Raw genomic sequence first — 26364 nt, forward strand, 5'->3', positions numbered from 1 at the left:
TGGCATTTAGGGAATATAAATAATTTGGGTAATTCTAAGCAACCTAAAACAAAAGAGTTTTGGTAAGATTTAAATTCACACAGTGAGAAGAAAATCTGTTTGTATCTCTTTATTTTCTTGAATGTAAAAATCTGGAGTGTAGACAGACAGACAGATAGATAGAGGAATTTATTTCTTGGGAAACTGCTGAACTTACCAACTACCTCTGTTCTTTGAAACACCTCCTTCTACAATTTTGTTGCCCTTCAGAGGTATCTGTTTGACTCATTCATGTATGCATTGTTCTGTGCTTTGGTTAGGCGAATGTGTCAAACTAAAGGCTCTGAATGAATAAAAAACTTTTTTGGTTGCATGTTTCTTTACCACAGACAAATATTTGGCAATAATTCAACAACTTTAAGCATATTTTTTCCTTTGTGTGCTATAAAGTAGGTTTTTAGAAATATGTAATATCTTAACATCTAGTCACTTTTAAAAAAGTTAAATGTTTGAATCAAGAAAACAGTTTCATGTCTGATAACTGGACTAACTTTAAAACTGTTTTGAAAATATTCCATTAGAAATAAAATGTAGATAAATCAAAATCAGAGATCTTTTGGTTTAGTTTCTGTTAAAGTAATCATATGGACATTATGTGACACCAATCAAACATAAACAACCTAAAACTGAAAACAAAATGTATATATACTGTATATATTGGAGAATTCATAGACACAAGTAGAAAACTAATCTAATGTTTACATCTTTGGATACAATTCAACTTTTCATAGCTCCTTTTGGAAAGGCTTTCCTGGTGACAGTCTTTGTTCATGCATTCTGGTAGATTTCACCTTAAAACTTCTTGAGGTACACACTCTGTCTCTGAAGTTTGGAGTAGATTGTGTGATGTCAGGAAAAACAATTTGCCAGATATAAACATTAATGGAAAACTATTGTTGTTTCCAAAGTATCTCAGAGCATTATTGGTAATCCATGTTTTCCATGACATGGAACAGTTTCTGATGCCTTTTGCAGAAAAAGAGTAAGGCAAGTTAAAGTAAATAACTTGCCAACCTCTTGGATGCCTTACCATCCAAGAGGTTGCAAAGGTGAGCATCTGGTGCAACAAGGCTTTTCGCTTTTTTGGGAAGCACTCCAACAGACACAATATGGTTCCCATGGTATTCATCCTCTCTGGACAGGATAGGTCACTGACTGGCATGGCACATAACTGGCATTGGTTAAAAAGAAATGCCAATTACTAGCTTTATTTGGTAGGATAGCTAACAGACTTAGCATTGCTGAGATACATATTGTGTCAGAATTACGTTGTTTTCTTTGGACAAAATCTTAAAATACTTTTAACCCTATTTTGGGGTCAAACAAATCAGGAAACACTTTCCTAGTGAGATTTTTTTTTTTTACTAAATGGCTTTTAAACTAATGAGACTATTTTCTAATCAATCATACCTCACAACAAAAAGTTTCCAGAGGCCACTGTTTTTCTTGCTTTTAGATTAGAAGGGAAAGTTGTCACAACATACATCATATCTTCTCAGTCATATAATAAAATTTGGTTTCAGTTTGGGGTTTTAAACTGTAGTACACATTGTGACATGCCAGTTTTTCACCAAAGATCAGTAGAATAGAATATTTTGGTTATGAAGCAGACTCCTAGTGAAAAAGTGACATGTCTTTGGTGTAAATACAAAATAAATTCTGTCATAAGTCATTATCAGGAGAAACAGTAATTTCTCAGCACACAGGCAAGTTAATAGAGAATGAAGCTCATGTGCAACCGCACAACAATAAGGGCAATAAGCTTTGGTCTGAGGTAGGGGTAGAGATTGGCTTCAGGCTTATAAATGACCAGGATATATCCTAGTCTACAAATGAGCACATAAATAGTTGAAGGGTTTGGATAATATACCAATTTTCAACTGGACTTGAAAGAATTGTAGTGGAGAAAATGAATGAGGGTGAAGTGGCAATATTGACTAATGTCAGCCAGTTCCCATGCCAGAAACACCTGTCGGATTCTGTTCGATTATAACTTGGCAACGTGGAGGATGGACCATCTGCTGACATAGAGAGACACAACACCACAAAAGTCAAGAGAGTACAAAGTGTTATAAACTGGAATTATCTGAATTTTACATGTCATATAACCATTTGCATTCAAGAACTATAACAATGGCATGTCTATCAGACATGTCTGCCCCTTAAATTCAGTTTTTGTTAAACACCAAAAACAATAAATGACAGCACTGAAACAAACAGAGCAGTTTTCAATTACTTATTGCACCAGGGAGCTGTTTTATGAAGTGAGCTTACTAAAAATGAAAGCTATTCACATGCTAGGAGTCTTGTTGCCATGTTTCTGTATTCTGGACCAAGTGACATCTGTTTTACTACACTGAACTCCATGTGTTACGGCTGCTTGCTATAAAAGTTCACCTGATCATATGACATTTCAGCTGGGTAACTGTAAAGCTGTATCAATTTCCAAAATGTTATTGTCCCTTTCCCTTCATGCTCTTAGTACTTAAGGAGTTCCTACAGATGTCCTCAAATCTCCACAGAAATTTGATCTGAAAATTATTTGAAACTGCTGTTGTAGCTAATTCATTTTTACTATTTAATTGTTTTTCTTTTTTAAATGATATAATCAGAATGATGTGTCTCAGTTAATCAGATGGAGAGATTCACATCTGATTAACTGAGACAGATATGAATTTGTCTCAGTTAATCAGAGACAGATTGACTGAGACACTGTTAATCTTTGTCTCAGATTAACCTGTATTATTATTAATGTTATTATTAACGCAGGTTAATAATAACCTGCTATTGAGCAGGTTATTAACCTGTAGCCTAATAACCTGCTTAGGCTACAGGTTATTTGCAACCTGTAGCCTAAGCACACAAGTTTAGGCAATGATGTTGATCAGCTGAGAAAACAGTGACAAAATTCAGTTGTTTTTTTAAGAAATTGTATTCTGTCCAGTTAGGGGCCTTAACCTGACTGACCAATAGCCTTCATTCAGTTTTGCTGCAAAATCATTCTAATGAAATTTCTGATTGCTATAAATAAGATTCTAAGCGCTGATGACAACATCATTGAACCCCAACTCAAAATATTGCACGTCTTTTATTTAAATTTCTTGGAGAATGGTTGCTGCTGCATTTAGAAATTTCAGCCATTAGTTTGATAAAGTTATGGCTGATAACAATCAGCCATAATAAAGCGAAACTCTAAGGCCAGTTGCAGACCTTTCTCTACATCCCTCATGTCTACATCCTTCAACTCTATATCCTTCATCCCTTCATCAATAAATCTTTAAATGTATATCTTTGTAGCGTGATCCTTGCTAGTGAATGGTAATTTGGGAAAATCCTGCTCTTGTGTCTCTCTACAACAAGCTAAACCACATAGAGCCAAAAACCTGCATGTTACTGTCTGAAGGGCCATTCTTTAAAAAAATTTACTGTGTAAATTGTTACAAATGTAAAGTAAAGTGCTAAAAAGATGTTATAGTTTTGTGACAAAATTCTTTCTGGTATTCTTGTAACTAACAGCAAATACAAAAGTGTATTTCATGTTTTTATTACTTCAAACTCTTGCTTTTTTCTGTTTATGCTTGGCTCACAACTGCAAGTAAACTGTAATGCTTTTTAAAACTTTTTCTTCTTTTAAGGGGCCTTGGTTTAAAAGACAATATCAGTATAAATATTTCGACATGCAATGTGGACAATCTTAACACTATATGTATTCTCTCTGAAAGTTTAAAGAAATCACCTGAGCTTCAGACTCCATCTGGGGGTAGTGAGTTCCCCCTTTAGGGATGTTGTTCTGTCCTGCATGGAATCTTGGTATGGGCCAGTTGACCTGAGTCCCTTCACTGCAGAACAAGCTGTAAATAATAAAATGAATGTGGATAAATACCCATAAATGAGGAAATTATACTTAGTGTAACCTTGTCCGTATCAGTGAGCAATACATTGTGTACACAATCAGGGGCACCGCCAGGAATCTTGGGCCCCCTGACAAAAGATTTAATTGGTAATTTTTTCCCTTAATTTATTAAATGCTATTGAAATGGAGGCAAACACTAGCCTGTAGCTAATCTAACTATGCAAAATGGTTGATAATCTCACACAGTCTACCCACCTCTGTGTTATAAATTGACATTCTTGCCTCTTTTTTTTTTTTTTTGAAAATCTGATTTTATACTTTTTCTTAGTAGCATAGTAACTGCCACAGTCGTTCTTGTCTTCTACTGACTGCTGCTGACTGTCAAGCGCTCTAAGCAGGAACGAACCATTTCAAGCAGATTCAGGGGGGTTCAGGACAAATATGGATGTGTGTTTTGTGGTCTGGGAGTGGGAACATAAAATTTTTACTGCTAAAAACAATCTTTGAAAATACATTTTTTATTTTGCATATTTCCCAACTCCACGCTGTACAAACTTGAATGCTTATTGAATATACACATATCCAGGGCTGGCCCAAGGCATAAGCAAACTAAGCAGCCGCTTAGCCACCCAGGGTCCCCTCAGTGGAGCTGATTTTTCTAAGTCTAAAAAAACGTAATTTTTTATTAATACTTTGATCAATAATAAATTATTAATTACAATTATTAATAATTACATGAGACAAACATTGATGCAAGTTCTGATTCCCAACAATTTTGATGCCACCTTGTGAAGCTGGTACAATAGTTTGGTTTCCAGCAGGGCCAGCCCAAGGCATCAGCAAACTAAGCAGCCGCTTAGGGCCCCATGACCACCCCCACGACCCTCAGTGGAGCAAAAACACACAATTTCATCATGAAGTGATTTGTTTTTACAATAACATATATTTGATGATGTATGTAGAAATCTTTATTTTATGGACAAAAAGAAAAGAAATTGCTCTTGGGGGCCCCTGGTGGCCGCAGTAAGTCATGCACGCTTCGCTGGTGCGCATCCAAATGTCCAAAGCTCCGGTAGAAGATAAGTAAGCAAAGCAATGTCTCGAAAAAGGACTTATCCTTAAAGAAAAGAGGAAGAATAGAAAAAAGCCAAGATAAAGGTATGTTTTAATATGTCTTGGTTTATAAAAAAGATTTGTGAAGCTGCTAATAGAAAATTGGCTTGGCCTTGAATGGTTCAGTTCAACAGCCAAACATTTATGCTAGCATCTTTGTGTGAAGCTAAGTTTTAACTTGGAATGAGTTGATTCTCCTGCTTGGCTCTGTATATTTCTGAGGTTTTTTAGCTTCATATCAAACGGCGTGTTTGATAACGTTTGATAAGAATAATTAAAACTTCTCAATGTTTGACATTGTCTAGCAAATAGTTTTACATCAGGCTACATGTCAACTGCATTAATATATCAATGAGCTGTTCTAAGCTGTAGTTGGTAATATGTTGTTTGCTGCTCATCATTTATGTGGCTAAAACAAATAATATTTTTACATCAACTTATAAGGTATGTGAAACTTCTGTTAAAATCATTTGAAGGCTCAGAATCAACTCGGTACTGGTCTACATTCTCAGGGGAGAAAAACTCACCCCTCTTGTAAACTAAATTTGTAATTATTGGAGTTACTCTTAAGAGAAATTAATTTAATCACAGAATGACATGAATATGTGTGTAGGGCAGAACCGATTGCAGTTTTCTGGCTAAACCCAGAAAACCTGCTGATCTTCAAAACTAACCTGCCGAGTTTTAAAGATCGGCAGGTTACCGATCTTTAAAAGGCCTATCCTGCTGAGTTTGATTTTGGCCGATACTAATTTTTTTGTCTGAAATGTCGCTAAATATAGCAAGAAAGCTGCTGAGCTGGCAACAGTGGGGTGAATATTGTTAACTGTAAACGTTCAGACATGACCTGGTGGGACTGTCTGTCAGTCAAACCTCTCACTGCAGAGCAGAAGAGGAGAGAGGCTGATTTTTAAACCTTCGCTGACAAAAATAATATCAGTGGATGAGATGGGCTTCACATGTAAGTATCGGTTGATCACGCTCCCCCAAAATTAAGGAAATCGGCACCCAGAAATCCACTGGCTCATAAATGTATCCTATATTATATATGGATAGGATATAATGTAAACAGCACTATCAGAGATGCAATACGTTTATAGCAGATGTGCGAATTATCTAATATTCTAACTGTTGATTCCAGTCAGTCCACATTATTAGCAGAGATAGAGGGCCCCAAGACCAAATTTTGCTTAGGGTCCCATGGAGGCTTGGGCTGGACCTGGCTCAGTGACGTGACACCCAATATTTTTGTCTGGCTCCACTTTTTACAGTTTAAACTCAAAAAAAGAACCACAGATATGAAATATATCTCAGATGGTTTTTGTGTGCACAACATTTCAAATGTTCTAGTAATTGCAATGGATAGACATATTTTTAATTTAGACTGGTGAAAAAGTCAATGACCCGCAGAGAAAGATGCCAGTCACAGATTGTCAGTCACAGTTGTGTGCAGTCTGTGTAAATGTCTGTGTAAACGAACTAGCTGATGGGGAGCTCCCTAAAGTGGGGCGGGGGCCAAGGGCCTTCTATTCCATCACCTATGTTTGGACTTTTTCGGGTTGAAGAAAGATTTTGAGTCCATCTTCAACCTGGATTGAAGATGGCAGTCTTCTAAAGACAGCCAGTTTTTAGAAGACATTTTCTTCAAGCAGTGATACAGGAAAGTCTCCATCACATGCATCAAACTACTCCACTACATAGCTAGCTAGTAAAGGCCTTAAATATTCATGTTTGAGAGGTTATTAACATTTTGGATTGACCGAGAGCACTGTAGTTGTTCAACAATAAAATTAATCTTCAAAACTACAACTTGCATAATATAATCACATATCTTTCTTTCTACAAGATGGAGCCATGATAACCTGAGTGATTTTCACTCTAGTACAGTGGTCTCAAACTGCATTCCTCAAGGTCCAGAGTCTTGTGCCCCTCAGCCTACACACTTGAATTAAATGGCGAAACTGCCTCACTAGCAATCAGTCAAGCTCAGCAAGCTAATGAGCTAGTATTAAAGCCAGGTGTGATCTAAAAGTTGCAGGACATCGGCCCATGAGAAATTAAGTTTGAGACCTCTGCTCTAACACTTTGCTTGTTTTTGTGTTTATTCGGCTCTTTGTTTCTTGTCTTTGTTCACTTTCACTACAGAGAAACTCCTAATTGTCAGACATTCCTCTCCAGGTATTTTCCTAAAGCTTTCATTGACTCAGTAAATTTTACTGAGATGATTTTATCAGAGACCCAAGGAGACACGTTCATGGACCTTTCTGTGAGCACATACTGTATGTGTGCAGACCAATATCTTTTGCACATATAACAAAAATAAACTATTTTTATTACTGCACCAGACAAGAGGGTCCTTAAAGCAGTGGGTCTGTAGGAGCAGGCCAGGAATAATCAAACTAAGAGTTAGAGTTTGAGAGGCAGTCATTCACACCTTCCACCAACTCATCCTTTCACTTTGACAGAACAAACCAACCATTCTCCTCTCCTCCAACACCGTTTCTAAACCCCCTCTGGGTCCGTCCTGATGCCCTATCCTTCCTGATGTTGTCATTTCATCACCCTGTTTAGTTGTTTATTTTATTCTTATTCTTATAATCACCTGAAGAACATTTACAGGCTTAAAGGACTAATATAGGAGCAAGACTTAGAGAAATTCCTGTTAGTTTATAAATTGTGCAGTACTTAGCAACCCAGAACAAGAATCAGACATGGAGAACCAACAGCAGGGTTTCCCCCAGTGTATTATAAGCCTGCCGGGGTGCCAAGCTTTACGTGCCCCCCAGCCAGGCTAAGTGTCATTTGTTTTTGTTTTTCTAAAATAAATAAATAAATAAATAAATTATAATTAAAAAATTTTTTGTGACTTCATATCAAAAGTTTACCTCAGCGCAGATCACTGATATAAGCTCACCTATATTTATATCATTTATATTAACCCCCTTTGAGGATCCATGTTTCATTATAGAATTCATGCTCGCACAGCTCAATGTGAACCACAAATGTTCACATTGAGCTGCGCTAAATGCTCACAGGTGCTCATTTAGATGTCCGCCTTGAGCGTGCGGTGAGAATACTTCTTTGTGAACAAAGCATTATGTGCAGCATGTGCATTTACGTCTCAACATGTCGACTGTCTGCCCAGATAAAGTTTGAGTTCCCGGTTAGTGGACCGGTGGTTCAGGCCATGGAGGAGCTTTTATGTTCGCTTCATTGTCACACAACACACTGGTTTGTTTTTATTTTATTTTATTTTATTTTTTGTGTCGGCACAATGCATATCAAATGCTCTGCTTACTTAAAGTCAGGTAGAGTTTCTGCGCGGCCATGTGGAGATCAGAACAAGACATCCCATGAAGCTCAGGCAAAAAACGCAGTCTTTGTGGCGATTAAAAACTCCGTAGACACAAAATGGAAGAGCTACTAAGGCCACATAAATTAAATCTACCGTTTGTCCCACTTCATCCGGCTGCAGAGATGCGTAGTGCTATTGGTCTAGCTCATCATGCAGGGCCGGTCCAATCTTGTATGAGGCCTTGAGCAGAATTTGATTTACGGGCCTCTCTTACTGCTAAGAACATCAGCACCACTAACAGCATTTCACCGTGGATTTGGTGATATCTGGGAGAGGGGACCTAGTTTAATTGGCCAAGAGGTCAATTATAATTGTAGTTTTCTAAGATGTATTTGTGAACAAACAGTTAAAACTCAAAGATTAAACTGACAGCAAAAAATTGTAGCTATGGTAATAAAACAATCTAAAGATTGAACTTTTACAAAGTAAACTTGCCAGCTCCTTAAAATCTTACATTTAAATGTTAAACAATTTAAAATCTTTTGATTTATCTATGCTGAAAACATTAAATTAAATTTAACACCTTAGGTCATTTATGCCTTGGGGCTGTACTAAATGTGATCAGCATTACATTGTTTTTAGATCTACTAATTGATAACTTAATTTAATTTGGCTTTAACAGAAGTGCAAATAATTGATACTTATTTTGATTGTACTTTTTTTATTTGCTGTTTTTAAGATGCTATAGTTGTGGGTTTAAGCATTGTTGGCAATGTCTTCCAGTAACGTAATTACCCAGGAATAATTTACATTTTTACTGGTGGTAAAAATGTGGTCCACCAGGGTAATACAAAACCCTGGTGGACCACCTCAGTGGCCCAACCACCAGGCTTAAGTTTTCTGGGGGAAATCCTGCAACATTTACTTTATACTTTACTAATCTAGAACAAACTTAGCAGATGCTATTTATTTAGAAATCCAGAACAACTGGAACATTTTAAAGTGTAGTTTGTTTTCCTTTTATTGTGCTTGTGTTGTTTTTGTATTTCTTCTAATTCATTGAAAGCACTTCGAACTGCCTTGTTGCTGAAAAAGTACTATATAAATAAAACTTCTTCTCATTGCATATCACTTAACAGAGTGCCTAGCTTTTCTGCTAGAATCAGTGCTCCACATATTTAAAAAAAAAAAATACAAATTTATATTTAATATAAATTTAAGTAACATTCCTTGTTTGTGTACACAAACGTAACCAGTAAAGCTTATTCTGATTCTGTCAGGACCCTGGATTGTTTTGCTTTTTTTTCCCCTGTTACCTTTCCTACTTTTTTTGTTCTGTTGTGATTGACCTTTGTTCTATTTTTTTATTTTAATTATTTTTTTTTAGTTGTTTTGTATTTATTTTGTTTTGACCTGCTGTGTTTAGATTTTCTGTATTCCTTTTAGATGTATGTTCTCCCTTTTTTCCCCCCAATTTGTTTACTTCTCTTTGCCATCTCTCTCCGTCTCCCTTAGCCTGCCTTCTGTTTTCTCCTCATAGCTGCACCTTGTTTGTAATTAGTACCAATCCATTGTTCTACTAATCAGGCTCTCACCATTTAGCCTTCTCTCTTCACTGGTTGCTTCCATTTGACTCATGTTCCTGCCTCCTGTGTGTTCCTCCATGTTTTTTAAAGTTGCTTTTGGAATTTTTCATTATTAACCTCCTGGATTCCTGCTTGCAATTTGGTCCAATTTCAACACACATTATGACAGATTCTGAATATACAAGTTATTACAAGAACTAGGGGTTTGATTTATACAGAGCATAATAGCTGCTACATAATAGAGGAAAGGATGGCATGCATGTTGACTCCTACCTGCGACGGTATCCAAATATAAGAAAGAGGACACAAAAGATTATGCAGGCCGTGCCAATATGAATCCCAATGACGACGCTGCCCAGAGAGGCTTCAGCATCCCTGCACTGACATAATCTTTTTCCACCTTTTGCAATTACAAATAAAAGAGAACAGTTATATTTTATATCTTGATTGATAAATCTGTTAAAAATGGTATTGAAAGGGGCTGTATTCTTGCGTTGAACACTCACCATTGATTTGGTCACTCATGCCTTGCCCTGCTAGCGACACCAGCCGCTTGGAGGAGTCACTTTCTCCATTTCCATTGTAGGCCACCAGTTTAATTTCATACACAGCTCTAGGTTCTGAAAGAAAGAGGGTCACATGAAGTTCCTTAACAGTGAGTGATTCTGTTAATGAAAGGGAAGATGCTACTCTGAGTTTATGTGTTTTTAATTCATCTAAATCAATTCCACATCCTAGAAAAATATGCCAGTATTTTGTTAATATCCTACTTTTATTGGTTTCTGTTGTGTTCACTATTATGATCCGATTTTTGATTTGTTTCCATGGTTTCTGTAATTCTTACCAGTATTTTACTATTTTACTTTTTCATGTCATTCCTTTTCATATTTTTCTTCAATTGTGTAAGTTTTCAGCTATGCATATGCAAACAGATCACCTTCCTGTTATTACAGTGCATTTCTTGTTGATTATATATCTTGTCAGTGACAGCAGGCAAGAGTGATTCATGAGGTGTCTATTCTTTCTATAGAAAGCATAGCAAAGACAGGATTTTGCTCATTTTACTAATTTATGTATATGTTTATTTAACTTTTGTTTTTTTTACTTTATTCATTCTACTTTGAAGATTACAAAACCTTAACACTGTCAATGTCTGGGATTATTCCTTTTTTTAATATAATATTGTGATATTTAATTTTGTGTTAAAGATCCTCTATGTATTTTAATATTATTTGTTTGAAATAAAGTAAAAAAAAAAAAAAAAGGTTTAACAGGCGCAATGACGTATCAGCACATTCGATCGTAATTCGCAGATTTATGATCGACCCGCTGGACCCCACTCGTGATAGGGATTGCAATGGTTTCCCATCAACGAGGAATTCCCAGTAAGCACGGGTCACAAGCTCGCGTTGATTAAGTCCCTGACCTTTGTACACACCGCCCGTCGGTGTGTACAAAGCAAAGGAGACCTGCTGCTGCTGTGTGTTAGAATCATGGCAGCAAACCAACAAAACGCAAAGAACTTTGCATAGTTGTGCCCTCAAACTAACCGACTGAGTTGAGTAATGCTGTTGGATGCAGGTAATGTTAGCTAAAAGATGACTAGCTAATGTCAAAACAGCACTTTAAGCTTATTAACAAGTAGCCTGTAAGCCACTGGTATATCTTCAAAAGTGGGTAGTACTTGTTACATTCACTTGAGTAACCTTTTTGGAAAAAAGGTACTTATAAGAGTAGTTCTACTGCACTGTACCTTTTTCTTTTACTTGAGTAATACTATTATTGCTAGGTGGATTCATTTTGCCCCCCCAAAATAAGCCGATGCCCCAACCTGTTAAACGTGTCTGGAGCCGGGGCTGCAACTTGGGACTTTTGCATGTAGAAAAAATGCAATTAATTGTGTTAATGGCCCAAAAACAAACAAACAAAAAAATAAAACACATTATGTTAGTTTAATATAGCCTAGCTTAAGATAGAATGATACATGGATAGGCTACTTGTTCTGATGTTCTGCATTGTAAATGAGCTCCTGTTCATGCAAACGCCAGGATTGTCTCGTTATCATGAGTCAGATGAGGTAAATTAATGGCTCCAGAAAAGAAAAAGAAAAATCAAGTAAAACATTTATACTTGTATGCAGTATTGAGTTTGGAAAAAAAGCACAATTATTATAAACTTACTTTTTCTAAATTAATCCAGCTCAAGTAAAGTAAGTTGGAGAGACTTGTCAACTACCACTTCCAAGTACTTACTAAAAAGTGAGCGTTGATAGCATTTAGATGAAAACTGATTTTCATAGTAAGTCAATTTACTATTTTCAATTAAATAAAATATGGCATTTACAGTGTAGTGGGGGCTAAAAAAGTGACACACTGATGTATAAATCCGCTGATAGTTTAAGTATGAAATCCTCAAGAAGATCAAGATGCTTTTTTTTCTGACATGAATATTTCAAAAGTCTGCTTTCACAAAATACTTCTTAATATTGTAGCTATTTCTACTGTTTCAAAAGTTACACGTTGTACAACTCTGATTGCAAGTCGTCCTATACACAAAGCAGTAATACTGTTGGTACTGGAATGAAAAGTACACACTGCATTCCTCATGCAAGCTCTCAAAAGGAGGGGGTGACAGTTTTAAATTTGACTGTTGCTCCTTAAAAATACTGTCTTTGCAGCAACATATGAATAAGCACAAGATCCTATCCTTAAACACACACACACACAAAAAGTATGAATACATATCGTCACAAACTCTTACCAAGGTTTGATATGGTGTGAGCACTGGCATGAAAAGGCAGTTTAATTGGCTCATGGTAGTCAGTGAGGGGAATTCTGCGAAATGTCAATTTGAAGCCCTCAACTTTGCCCGGCTTAGCAGGTAGCTCCCAGAGGACTTGCACAGTGGTGGAGTTAAGTACCTTGGTAAAGCAGATGGGTGGGGTTGGGACTGGATCAAGGTGAAATGGAGGTAAACAGAACAGCATTTGAAAGTTTGAGAAGAACCGAAATCACAAATTGTCCTTGATAACATGTTTATTGCAACAGTGGAAAAAGCATGTAAAAATATATTCAGATTTTGAAATGAACACAAGCCTTAAAAGTCATATTTAGAAGCTGAATATTATTATCTATAATATTTATCTTTTTTTTTTATCAAACAGATCCTTTCTCTATCAGTTTTTATATGACAATAGATAAAAGTATTGAAAAGAATCTAATTAGTTGAAAATCTCACTTGCTGCCCCAAAATTGTGGAATGATTTACTTTGACATATCAGAGAGACTGAGGCTGCGTTCACAATGCAGCCTGAAGTGACCCAATTCCAATTTTTTGTCAAATCGGATGTTTTTGCCATGGCCATTCACACTTCTAAATATATGCGACTTGTATGTGATCTCCTGTGTGAATGGGCAAATAAGGTCAGCATTCTCAGTGTTTTGCTAACCGCCATAAAAAGAAGTGCTTAGTGTTTGCGGAAGTAAACGTGGATGCTAACAGTGGTGCATATCTTATACATTTGAAGGTGTTGTCTCACCGGAGCCAGCATATTAACAACTTAATCCTCATTATAGTCCGTCATGTTTGATGTTTAAACATGACGGACTATAAACATGTTTAATTTTTTTGAGGCAATGATTTTCAATCATTTTTGAAAGAAAGGTGACAATTAAATTTTAAAGTGAGGTGTGGATTAGACCTTTGTGCTTATTTGTACAATTTTGAATATCTAAGAGATCATATAAAGTAGTAAAGCATATAACTGATCAAAAAATAATTTTGATGAATATTCAAAATGTTTGACAAATACTTTCTTAGAGGACAGACTTCTAAAAGAAACTACTTCAGTTTCTTTTATCTGTATGGCTGCCAGTAGGCTGCTTTCCTATATCATGGAAATGCATGGGTCTGTGTATTGTCAGGACATACATATTTTAGTGTTAATATGGACTATCCATATTAACACTAAAATAAAATATGATCCCTGCCAGGTTTTCAAATATGTTAAGATGAAACAAGATGAGCACCAGACAAACACAATCATTTCTTAATAGTCTAATTATGGCATAGAGGAAAATTTCTCTCAACATTAAAGCAACATTAAAGATATTCATTTTATAAACTTCTCTCAAGTTAATAAATTTTACAGCATTTTAGCATTGTTTTTACATTGATAAAAATATTCTGCTCTATCTACCTAAAACTGAATGCTTAACGTTCAGGACATCTCCAAATCTTACTCCATTTCTGCTCAAGCAAACCTGCAAACTGAAGAGAAAGTTTTGAACATTTGTACAACTGATTTCTGTGTTGAAAAACCAAATGCTCTGATGACCAGAGGTAGGGACTTGAGTCACATAACTTGGAGTCAGACTCGAGTCATTAATATTAAAACTTTAGACTTGACTTGAAAAAATGTTCAGAGACTTGAACTTTGGCACCAATAACTTGGGACTTGAATTGGACTTGAACCCGTTCACTTGAAAAGACTTGATATTTTACGCAAAAGCTTAAAACACATTACTTTTGAAGTGGGCCCCATTAATTAATTTCACTCATTAATCATTAACAGACCTAGACCGTCCCTCTGTTTTTCCACACTCCGTGTGTATGTGGGTGTAAGCTGCAGCACAGCCAATCAAATTAACAAGATTTAAAATAATAATTAAAAAAAAACACTTTGTAGGTGGGGTCAGGGAAACGCTCTTTGCAGATAAAGCAGATATGCTCCCACGAGTAATTTCTTTTGGGTACATCAATTATGAAGTATGCAACAAAAATGGAGTGCAACATGCAAAACCTGCAAGAAGATCTCAGATGGAGTTGCAACAACTTCCAACTTTGTTCGACATTTGAAGTTGCACATAGAAGGTGGTGGTAGTAGGTGGTACTTTTCTTTTGCAATGAGATAGTTGACCTCATCTTACTTCGTGTGATTAGCAACACAAACAACAACTTATCAAGTTATTTTAGGTTGCACAACATAACTTCATTTGTTTTCATATCTTGCTTTTTTTTTTAGCACATAGGTTTATATGTGACAGTGGTGATTGGCCATCAAGGTATCCCACAATGCATTGTACAACCATCAGCAGGAACTGATTAAACCACTTTTTAATTTGTCATAAATATTTGTTTTAAGATGTTTAAGGTGAAAGCGTAGACTCCAAAGCTTCTATTATGCAGTCTACTTTCAGAGCAGTATCATGCATTTACAATTAAACTGCACCATGAGTTGTATGCTTATTTTCATGGCATAGTCTCGGGAAAACAACAAAGTATTACTGCTTTCTATGTTTCCGTCAAAGTTTGAGCAGAGGAACAAATAAAAAGCAGGCAGAAGCCCAGAACTGTTTCGATCAAGTATTATATTTTAAAAACATGATTTTTTGTGAGGCAATGATTTTGCAAAAAAATTTTAAGTGAAGTGAACTAATTAGATTTTATAGTACACTTACTAATTTAATTTAGCAAAGTTTAGTTTTGTTTACTCTACTTAACAAATTGTCTTCACTTCACTTGGATTTTATGTCTCATATAAAGAAATAAGTAAGTACCTTAACAAAGAACAACCTTTCTCAATTATCATAGATAAATTATGCAAATAGATGAGTTAATTTTTTTAAGTAAATGGAGCAGAAATGTTTTACAGGTGTACTGTCAGTATGACTTACAATATAACTTCATCAAGGCTCCTTGTTCTTACCACTGCCAAGTGTTGTTTTAATAACACTGTTGGACTGCTGGCTTGCCCCCAAGGAAGAGTAGGCTTTCAGGTAGAGAGAGTAGGTTGTGCTAGGTTGCAGGTTGGTTACATCGTGCTGAAAAGTGTCCTTACTTATGGCCTCCTGCAGTTCCATATGATCAGGTTCTAAATAAAAATTATAAAGTTGCAGATTTGCAAACATGCTCCTATTTAGACTCAGGCTTCACAAATTTTGAGTTTGCACTCACCGCCCAGTTTGCGGATATGTAAAACATATCCGATGATGCTATCAGCGATGCTGATGGGCGGAGGACTCCATGTCATTTGCAGGGTGTTGATGGACAAAGCACTCGCCATGAGGCCTTGGGGGGCAGCAGGCAGATCTTTCGCTTGGGCCACAGCTAGACGAGCACTTGCCTGGTTAGTACCAGCACTATTCTCTGCGATGCACTGGTAGATAGCCTCATCATCTGAGCTTATACGAGTCAGAGCTAAAGTACTGCAAAACAACATACATGCATTTATTTCTGTACAGCATAGTGCATAATGCTGTACTGTGCATTATGAACTATAGCAACAATATTTGACTATTTTGACTATATATATATATATATATATATATATATATATATATACTGTATATATCCAATGCAAAGATCCATAAAACTACTAAAACCTGAATAAAACCGTAAGTAATGAGACATCAGCCACCGTCTCCTTACCTGTTGTTATTTGTCAGCTTGACAGTTTGTCCTGGCATCAAGACTTTGCCATTCTTAAGCCAAATTAGGTGGGGATCAGGGACACCCTGAGCAACACAAGTAAATACAGCACTGCCCCCTGCTGGTCTGGACACTGACTGTGGCCATTGCAGGAACTCAGGTGGAGCTTAAGAGGAGTAGTGGAGAGAAAGGGAGAAAGCTTTCACCAGATGCAGACAATAAAAATAAAGTAAATATCAGTATATGTCAGTAAAGTGGCATTTATTAGTTGACTAGCTATAAAGAGTAATGGTACTGAATGTGTTTGGATTTTGAATTTTATGAGAAGGCCTGTTGCTATTCTGTTGAACCTCTTCTTTTGCTTGCAGCGTTTGTAAATTCTAAACAGTGATAAGAGAATTAAAGCAAAACAATCAGAGGAAAAAATGAAGCCTGAATAAACCGCTAAACGTGTGAGTTTGGTAATTGTGTTGGAAATATAAGTTTGTCTACTGATATTTCAGATATGAGTAAACATGTTGCAAAGAGCGGAAAGGAAATAAGTCCTTACACCAGTGGTGCCCAAAGTCAGTATCTTGCATGTTTTAGTTCTCTCCCTGGTTTAACGCACCTGGATCAAATGATCACTCGTTAGATGGCCCAAGAAGAACATTGACATGCTGAAAAGGTTGTTACTACCACCAGGGAGAGAACTAAGACATGCAAGATGCCGGCCCTCGAGGACTAACTTTGGGCACCCCTGCCTTACACACTCAAGTTTGACAGTGGTTTTATTTGTATTTATTTAAGCTGAAGTGCTACAGCCCATGGTCTTTGCAGCTGATAGAGTCTTTGCAATTCTTCTGTTATTAGCTGTATCATCAGCTGTGTCATCTCTGATGAAGACGGAAGTATACTGTCAAAATATGTCTGGTATGTCAAAGAGACATAGGAAATAACTGTCTAGTGACAAAAGAATTGTCAAAACTGTAGCATACATAAACACAATGAATGCTTGGCTGCCACAACATCCTTAACTCAGAGACCCCAGCTTCTCTGTGTGTTTCTGAGAGCACCCTGCAAATATTACAAACAGAATTAACTCAAAATGTCTAGTACCAGTTCTTTCAACCAGTACCATTTCTGGTAAAGAAATGTGGGTGTTTTATATAATCCAAAATAACAGGTTACATAAAAACAGTTTGAGAACTCTGTCTCCAAAAATCAAGGGGATTTTTTGCTTTATCAATCATTCCCAGTCCCATCAGGCAGCCTGGATTAACAGCAAAATTAAATTTATACTAATACAACCCAATTTTTGCTCAGTGTGCTTTTACAAATTGCCACTCCCTGCAGGAGTCGAATCCAAGAATTTTTCTGATTTCATTAACTCATTAATTAGTAATTTTAATATTCATATGAATAATATATGTTACAAATGCTGACCAAAATCTTCTGTACACTGAGTTCACGAAACAGACTAAACCTCTTTTCTATATCCCTAGGACTGTTACCTGGTGAAAAAATTATAAATTTAAGTATATTTTAAATATGTTGGAGTTTTTTAAAATACATTTTTAGTATGCTATAAGGTGGATATACTTCTTATGTATATCAGGAAAGCCAAGAATATTTTAAAAGACTCCTCACACCCTGTCACAATTTGTTCCAACTGCTACCATCTGGCTACAGATACAGGAGCATTAAAGCAAAGACAAACACACTGATTCCTGGATACCTGTTTTTTTTTATTGTGCTAATTTCACATGTTGTCTGTAAAGTTTTAATTTATTAGCAATTTGTACAATTCTGTGATAGTATATGTACTCTTGAAAAATTTAAATATATTGAATACACAATGTAATATGTTTCACCTCAAAAGTGTGTTGTAATTGATCCTTCTGTGTCCTGGTAGCCTGATATGTTTGCAGTACTGTAGCGTGTATGAAGCATGTAATGCACAAAGTGGCAAAGCAGAATAATAAAAGACATTGATAAGTAGCTAAAAACTGCAAACTCTGTTTACAGCCCAGCTGTCCTTATTTCACCACTGGGATGCGATCCATCTTCCTGTTGTAGACCAGATCTCCTTTGTCCTACTACCGTTCTAGCTGGTTGTCTGCACAACCTCCTCCCTTCCTGCATAATTCCTCTCTTAGGGTCAAGGGTCAGAGGTTACAGGTCAATTTAACCTATATTCTTTTCTCCCTGCCACTGTGCAGATAACATCTAGATATTGACCTCCTTTTCTTCTGTCCATCTGTTTGGCTCTTCCTCCGGCTCATGACTGTGAACAGCCACTCAATGACTGAATAAATACTCACACTATGGTGAACTTTGCAAACACCAACCATTTCATTAACTCATTAATGAAATGGTTGGTGAAATGGTTGTCCCTAAACTTCTAAACTTCTCTATCTGAATCTCTCTATCTAAATAAAAACAAGCATTTCCCCTGATTGTGTCATATCTACATCCATCTTCTTACACCCTTGTCCCTACTGGGGTCGGGAGGTGCTGGTGCCTATCTCCAGCTAACATACCGGGCGAGAGGCAGGGTACACCCTGGACAGGTCGCCAGTCTGTCTCAGGACAACACAGAGACACACAACCATTCACACACACACTCACACCTAGGGAGAATTTAGAGAGACCAATTAACCTAACAGTCATGTTTTTGGACTGTGGGAGGAAGCCGGAGTACCCGGAGAGAACCCACGCATGCAGAAAGACCCTGGGCCGGGAATCGAACCCAGAACCTTCTTGCTGCAAGGCAACAGTTCTACCAACTGCGCCACTGTGCAGCCCGTCATATCTACATATATGCACATTTTAGTCTCAAACTGCTGTGTATATTACAAACAAAATATAAAAAGAATTAAAGAAGTTCAATAGTTAGAACCTCTTGCTGTGTGGTCAAAGCAGAATATTTATAATAGTATCATAAAGTTACCTGTAGTATGTGACATTATTCCTCAAAGAAGTTATCCACAGTGTCACCTCCAATATGTTGTATTTAAGAGGATACAACACATAAAAGAGGAGAGAGGCTGATTTTTAAACCTTTGCTGACAAAAATAAGATCAGTGGATAAGATGGGCTTCACATGTAAGTATTGGCCGATCGCGATACCCCAAAATTAAGGAAATCGGCACCCAGAAATCCACTGGCTCATAAATGTATCCTATATTGTATATGCATAGGATATAATGTAAACAGCACTATCAGAGATCCAATACGTTTATAGCAGGTGTGCCAATGATTTAATATTCTAACTGTTGATTCCAGTCGGTCCACATTATTAGCAGAAATAGAGGGCCCCAAAACCAAATTTTGCTTAGGGCCCCAAGAAGGCTTGGGGCCCTGGTTTCCAGAATTCTGATTCCAACATCTTCATTGTGGTCTCACCTTGTACCACCAGGCGTCCCAGTGCTGTGCGTCTCATTCTGGTACCAGGCCGATTGGCAGCACACACATAAACACCAGAGTGCTGGAGGGTCACATCTGAGATCATCAGGTTGCCCGTCCCGAGTACCTGTATACCCTCCACTCCAATAGAACGTCCATCTGACAGATACGCACACACAGAGCGAAAGAAATGCTGTGTGAAACTACATTTAAAAAAAAGTGTTACTTAGCAGAATTCCTTATGAATTCTGTCTGAGAAATCCCGAGGTACCTAGCCTGCTCCAAGAAACGATGGGCCGAGGGTTTCCTGTGGCGATGCACTCCAAAATAGCAGTCTGATGGACAGTGATGGTAAGATTCTGGGGCCCAGACAGGATGACTGGCTCCTTATAGATTCTAGGAGCTCCACCTTATGTTATTAGTTAGCAAAATAAACAAACATATATGAGTTAAGATAAAACACTGACATACAGTTGTATACTACTGTATGTAGTGTATATGAATGAGCTGGCAATATTGCAGTTATAGAATTGACAAGTTATCAATGGATTGTGACTGATGCACTCCACTGGGGTTATAATCCAGAATGTCAAACAAGTTTGATGTTCCAAATTGGATAAGTTTACTGGTCAAAAGTTTCAAGAAAGAAATCATTAACAAAATCTGAACCCCTGGGTTTCCTGATCTGCAAACGAGTAAAACATTATCAGTAGATAATATGTCAGAAAGAAAATCAGAGTAAATAGAAAAAATAAGTGCTTTTTCTTCCAAGTTAATAACTCATCTGTATAATTATTGTCTGAGTGTCAAGGTAAGAACCAACAGGTATACTTCCACAAGCATTATTGCATTATTCCTTTCGCCATGATTCACTAGATCTATCTATCCACTATATAGATAGATAAATAGACAGACAGACAGACAGATAGATAGATAGATAGATAGATAGATAGATAGATAGATAGATAGATAGATAGATAGATAGATAGATAGATAGATAGATAGATAGATAGATAGATAGATAGATAGATAGATAGATAGATAGATAGATAGATAGATAGATAGATAGATAGATAGATAGATAGATAGATAGATAGATAGATAGATAGATAGGTATCTACCTACCTATCACAAGCGTTGTGTACGTACCCGTAACATTGAGTGTGGCCTCATGACTGTAACGAGTGTTTGCAATATTGGTGGCCACACAGCGAAAAATCCCTGTGTCTGCCCTCCTTACACCTGTTACTTGTAGGATACCCATTGGAAGAAGAGTGTACCTGGAGAGGAAGCCAAAAGATATAACAAACTGTTAATATCACTACTTCCAATTCAGAAACGTGAAAATAAAACTCTTGTAAGTTAATGCTGTTCTTTTTAAAAGCATTTGATGAGAATCTGCCTATTCACATGTGAATCAAATCAGATATACATTTACATACACTAAATCAGTGTTTCTCAACCTTTTTTGGGCCAGCGCCCCTCTGTCCATTATCCAGGTCCCTCACTGCCCCCCATCAAAGAATTTGTAGGCTACTTCGCCTACTTTGTATAAACTTTGAATAGTATTGTATTATTAATATTACTATCACTATTGTCGATGTTTTGAGTTTTAAGGTTGTTTCTGTATTTATAATCAAAAATAATTTCCAAGAGAACAAAAAAGCCATGTGAACAGAAATTATTTTTACAGGCATTTACGAAAAATGCAATGGATATTCAACTTAAAATTGGTAGGCCTATCAGCAGACAATCAGAGAGGAAAAAAATATTCTTGTTCTGGGCCATTTTTGTTGTTAAATTTTTCACAACATAACCAGATAAAAGATGTACAACAATGCCTGTTTAAAGTTTAAACTATTTGCAAAAAGACTTATTGTTTTATTGTTGCTGTGCAACACTAGAGGGCTCCGTAGTCGGGAAGCGTATCGATGGAGAAAAGCAGACTGACGTAAACCTTTTAAAACAACGGAAAAAATCCCGGTATTCTGAAGATTAAAATTCAAAATTGCTGTGGTACTACAGTTTCATACCGGATCACTTTTAGCACCAACGTTAACTATATAAAATGAACGCTATGGGTATCACCCATAGAGAGATTTCTTTATTTAAATTGGTTAATTTTTCTGAGGGATACACGATGTGATTGTGATTTTACTCTTTACATGTTTATAAGAGCGATATTCCGTTGTCCTTCTATGGCAGCGTGCAGCATCCAGAAGATCAACAAAACATTTTTAATATAAGTTGCTGCTTTGACATGACTACAGCATTGCCAAAACATAGGTACAAAACCCCTCAATGAAACATAAAATATTTTAAAATCAAACACCAGACAAGTGAATCACAGCACCGTCATCAGCGATGTAAAGCTGAACTGACGCGGTGAAGCTACCAGTAAGCAGGAGCGCGGAGCTGCGCCAATAAGCTAACAGAAACACTGAAGCTAAGAAGAGCTACCGTCGATACAGTTGCAGCCAAGCATGTTTTAATGTTACACAACACCGTTTTAACAAGTTGTTCAAAGTCTAAACTGGTATTGTTGTCCATATAAGGTGTAAACTAGTTTACCTTCGAGCAAACGCCCCCCAAAGGAATCTCAGCGCCCCCCATTTTGTAAAAATATCCGCCTGCGCCCCCTGCCGTCCTCTGAACGCCCCCCGGGGGTCGGTACCTCCCCCTTTGAGAAATGCTAGTTTAGTATTTTTGTTAGCAGCTAAAGCTAGCCAAGCAGGTGTAGCACAAGGTGTCGGATGGTTAACCGAACATTAAAACTGTCAGAAAAATCTGAAGGCCATTTGAGTTAATATTATTTAGCTAACTCAAAGCTGAGTTTTCTTGAAGTTTTTGGCTTTAGATGGCATAATGGGGAGAGTGGCTGTGTTGGACCTGTGCCTTGATCTTTGCGATCAAAGCTAAGCCAAAATATTTCTGTCTCTCTCTATACACTAAATAATGACATATTGGCTGCCTTTTTTTTCTTCTTCAGTCATGTTGGTGACTGAAGGGTGTTATGACGACTTAAACACATTTCTTCAGAAAGGTTGGCACCACTTTTAATGCTATCCAGAATGTTTCTGTAAGCTGACTAATTTCTATACTACCTAATGATTATGTGATACTTAATGTCCGAGTTGTGTTCATGGTAATTATTTCTGAATTTTTTATTTTTTATGCTTTATCTTGTAGGTGGTGAAAATGCTCTCCAGGCTAAACCGGAGAGCAGAGTATTTTGAATAAATATGATGGTGACCGCACAGGTGGGTTTGTTTAGTTTTGCTCACTCTTCTCTTTAAAATATTTATTTATTATCCTAATGTTCCTGAAATGTGCTATACAAATGAACTTGAAACTTGATAGAAATAATATTGGTAATCATGACCCACCTGAAACAAGAGAAGTTTGGCATGATTTAATTTCAGACAGTGAGAAAAAATGTCTTTTTACTTACAGTAAGTAAATAAATTTGTCTTCAACTGTATATATAGTTTTTCAATTGATTTTTTTTAACCTTTGAAATAAATATAAAAGTAGCAGGATGATTTGCTTTTAAGTAATAAGTTAATGGAACTTATTAATTTTTTTTCTGAAGGTACAAGACAATGTTCTTTTCCTGTAGAAGATTTAATGCAAACTGCTGCATACATGTGGTTGATTTTACCTGCTGTCAGAAGTGTTCAGTGGTTCTTTATCTTTTTCCCATGTTATGGTAGCCTCAGGAATACCATTTATTTGACACTGGAAGCGAGCAACTCCTCCTTCATTCACAGACATGGATACTGGATGAGTGTGGAACTTTGGAAGAGCTGCATGAATAAATACAGAAATAATAAAATAAACTGGCTTGCAGTAAGTTTTAATACATTTAAAATAATTCAGATTTTTTATTTTCATTCTAGAGAGATAGTTGAATACTTACACGCCAAATGAACCTTGGCCTTGCGGCTCACTAGCAAGCCATAACGATTTTGTGCAGCACAGTCATACTCGCCCATGTCTGCATCAGTCCCCTCTCTGCGTTTCTGGAATCTATGGATTAACAGTGTTCCATTTTCCAGTACCTGGACTCGTGGGCTGAAGGGTAAGGGCAACCCATTTTTACGCCATGTGATTGTAATCGGTTGCTCGCCTTGCACCTGGCAATCCAGCATGAGCGGTTGATCCCTTACTGCGATCACATCACTTGGTTCCAAAATGAAAGACAGTTCTGAGGCCAAACAACCTGCAGACAAAAAGAGAAAGGCAGGTAATAGGTAACAGATATTTAATTTATTTGTTAAAATATGTTTTCTTATTTATTCAGTTAAGCACGGTTAAACACTAACTTATACAATAGCTTCTGAAATCCCCAAAATGGGCAAAATGATGTATTATTCAAAAATGGTCAGTGAACAACTAACTAGCTTGCTGACTGATAGATGTTTGGGCTGACTTATAATGTATGCGCAGAATAAAACTTGCCATAAATAAGGATTATGGTGAATGCTGGTAAATCTAACTTAGTTTTCAGAGGCAAACAAGTCAAGCATCCGGTGAAGAGAATATTAACATCATGTTCAGGCTCCAGAAGAGAAAAAACGACTGAAAGTATTGCCAGGTCAAGATCGTAGACCCTCTATTGAAGGAGGGGCTACTGATGACAATAGCACTGTGACTGAATATTTGCACCCAACCCCCAGTAATCTTAGTTAAAAGTTCCCATCATCCACCATACACCCAGGGGCACCATCTGCCCCTTCTTTATAATTCCAGTCAACCCCTCCCGACTCTTCTCGTCCTTTCAGATTCATCTCTGAGGTGACTTTCCCATGCTACCAAATCTCTCATCCTCACCCTTGTCCTCTTTTCTCCATGATCATGGTGACACCCCCAGTCTTTTTTGGTGTTAATGTCCTCAAATGCAAAGAACCCCAACGCTTAACAAAAGATTCTCAGCCTCCCAGCTGTGAAGCACTAACAATCATCCTTGAACGTGAACTAGTGAGGGACATTCTCAATGTCGCTGTGGAGGTTTGAATTGCTCTTGTCTAAAACACACTGCAGTTTCTGGTTGTTTAGTCGTCATCGAGTATCTGGATCCTTGCTAATGCTTGGATTGTGGGGCCACTTCTCATATTGATCATGTTAATGTAGTAAATAATGTATTATGTAGCAGTATAACATGAAAATATAATTGAGTCCGAGTTTTGCAAATTTTCATTTGTCAGTTATGACATCAATCCATTAACTAAATTCTACCTAATACATATACATAATTCACAAAGAGAAGTTTTTGCACTGCAACGGGCTAGCTGGGTATATAAAAAGTAGCCCTGAAAAAATACAGTTGTGTCCAAAATATATAAGACATTAATTCTATTCTGATAGAAAATAAGACAGGCATCTCTCACAGCATGATTAAACACTGTAAAAATGATCATCAATGCTAGAAAAAAATTGTTTTTTATTTCCCTTTTATTCAGCTCTGGAAGAAGCTAAATATTAGTGTTATGGCAAGGAGGGCTTTGCCAATGAATTGTAATTCATTGACAAAAAATCAATCCTGTATCTTGACTTTCTTTTGACTTTTAGTCAACAAAAACACCAGGGGAATGAATTTGTACTTGGTTTTGAGCAGGGTTTTGTTTATCAAGTTTTTGGCATTTTGTTTGAATGAAAATGAGAATTTGTTAAAAATAGTAATGCAATACAATACAGTACAATATTTTCTCAACCTCTAAAATAACTCTGATGTTCAGTGTCAACCTCAACAATTTCTCCTTTTTCCTGTCATCCTTTAGGGACACTTGCATGTACACATTCTGAGGTTCTAGGTTTTTTGCTTCTAAGATCTGCATACATATGACTATGATTAAATGTAATCACAGTCACGGGTTTGCTTCACAGCCCATTGACCTTTGTAGCAAGTCTTCCCCCTCTCACAACCCATCTTCTTGTCAGATCACTATCAATAAAAGCCACAAGAGTAGAAAAACCTTTTTTTTAAAAAAAAAGAATAAGGCCAAAAACTGATTAATTTGAATTGATCTTCATTTTACTTTATTTTTAAAGAATGCTGATTTCTCAGTTACTTTTCTGCTTGTAAATAAAGGCTTGATAGTTAAAGAAAATCCAGTCAATAAGTAAGCATCTGCCTTTAATGAGTAGCCTCCCACTCTGCTGATACTGTTTGCCCTGGTCACCCTGGGGAAGCAGAGTCCCAACCCTCATCCCTAGGAATAATTTCAGGCCCCTATGAGCAGATGGGGGCAGGGGATCAGATATAGTCAGAATTCCTTTTTTATTGCTGTTCGAAAATGTTTGCTATTGCTAGTATATATCTGTATTAGGTTGGGTCTCAGAAAATTCTACATTCTGAATAAGTCATATAAGATATCTAAGCAGGTTAATTCTAAAGGAAGCCATAACAATACCCTGCACATGTTTTTTCTTCAGGTTTACAGTTTTTAGCACAGGAATATGTGTCAGAATACATATTTGCATTGATATTTGCGTTTTTCACATACAGTACAGTTCCTGACTAATCCAAACACTTTAAATGTACAAGATTTATTGTAAAACTTCAAGATAACGGTCTTTGTTATCTTCCTGCCACCAACCCCCTACCCCCACCACTTTTGTCACTGGTATGAATAAAAGTATGTCAAGTGCATTAAAATTGT

At 36.8% G+C, this 26364-nt stretch overlaps 1 protein-coding gene across 1 annotated transcript; it reads right to left on the minus strand.

Moving 5' to 3' along the window:
- Positions 1-641: 641 nt before the first annotated feature.
- Positions 642-25912, minus strand: LOC114156299 (immunoglobulin superfamily DCC subclass member 3). Its single transcript, XM_028036656.1, has 14 exons — positions 25858-25912; positions 23622-23924; positions 23364-23508; positions 20852-20982; positions 19974-20111; positions 19703-19861; positions 16316-16481; positions 15842-16092; positions 15594-15758; positions 12647-12835; positions 10393-10506; positions 10160-10286; positions 3776-3890; positions 642-2057 (listed from the first exon to the last, which is right to left on the minus strand). The coding sequence occupies exons 1-14, from the start codon at positions 25910-25912 to the stop codon at positions 1983-1985; spliced, it is 2133 nt and encodes a 710-aa protein (XP_027892457.1). The 3' UTR covers positions 642-1982.
- Positions 25913-26364: the final 452 nt, after the last annotated feature.

The sequence above is a fragment of the Xiphophorus couchianus genome, chromosome 13, assembly GCF_001444195.1.
Source record: "Xiphophorus couchianus chromosome 13, X_couchianus-1.0, whole genome shotgun sequence".
In the NCBI taxonomy this organism is placed as follows: Eukaryota; Metazoa; Chordata; class Actinopteri; order Cyprinodontiformes; family Poeciliidae; genus Xiphophorus; species Xiphophorus couchianus.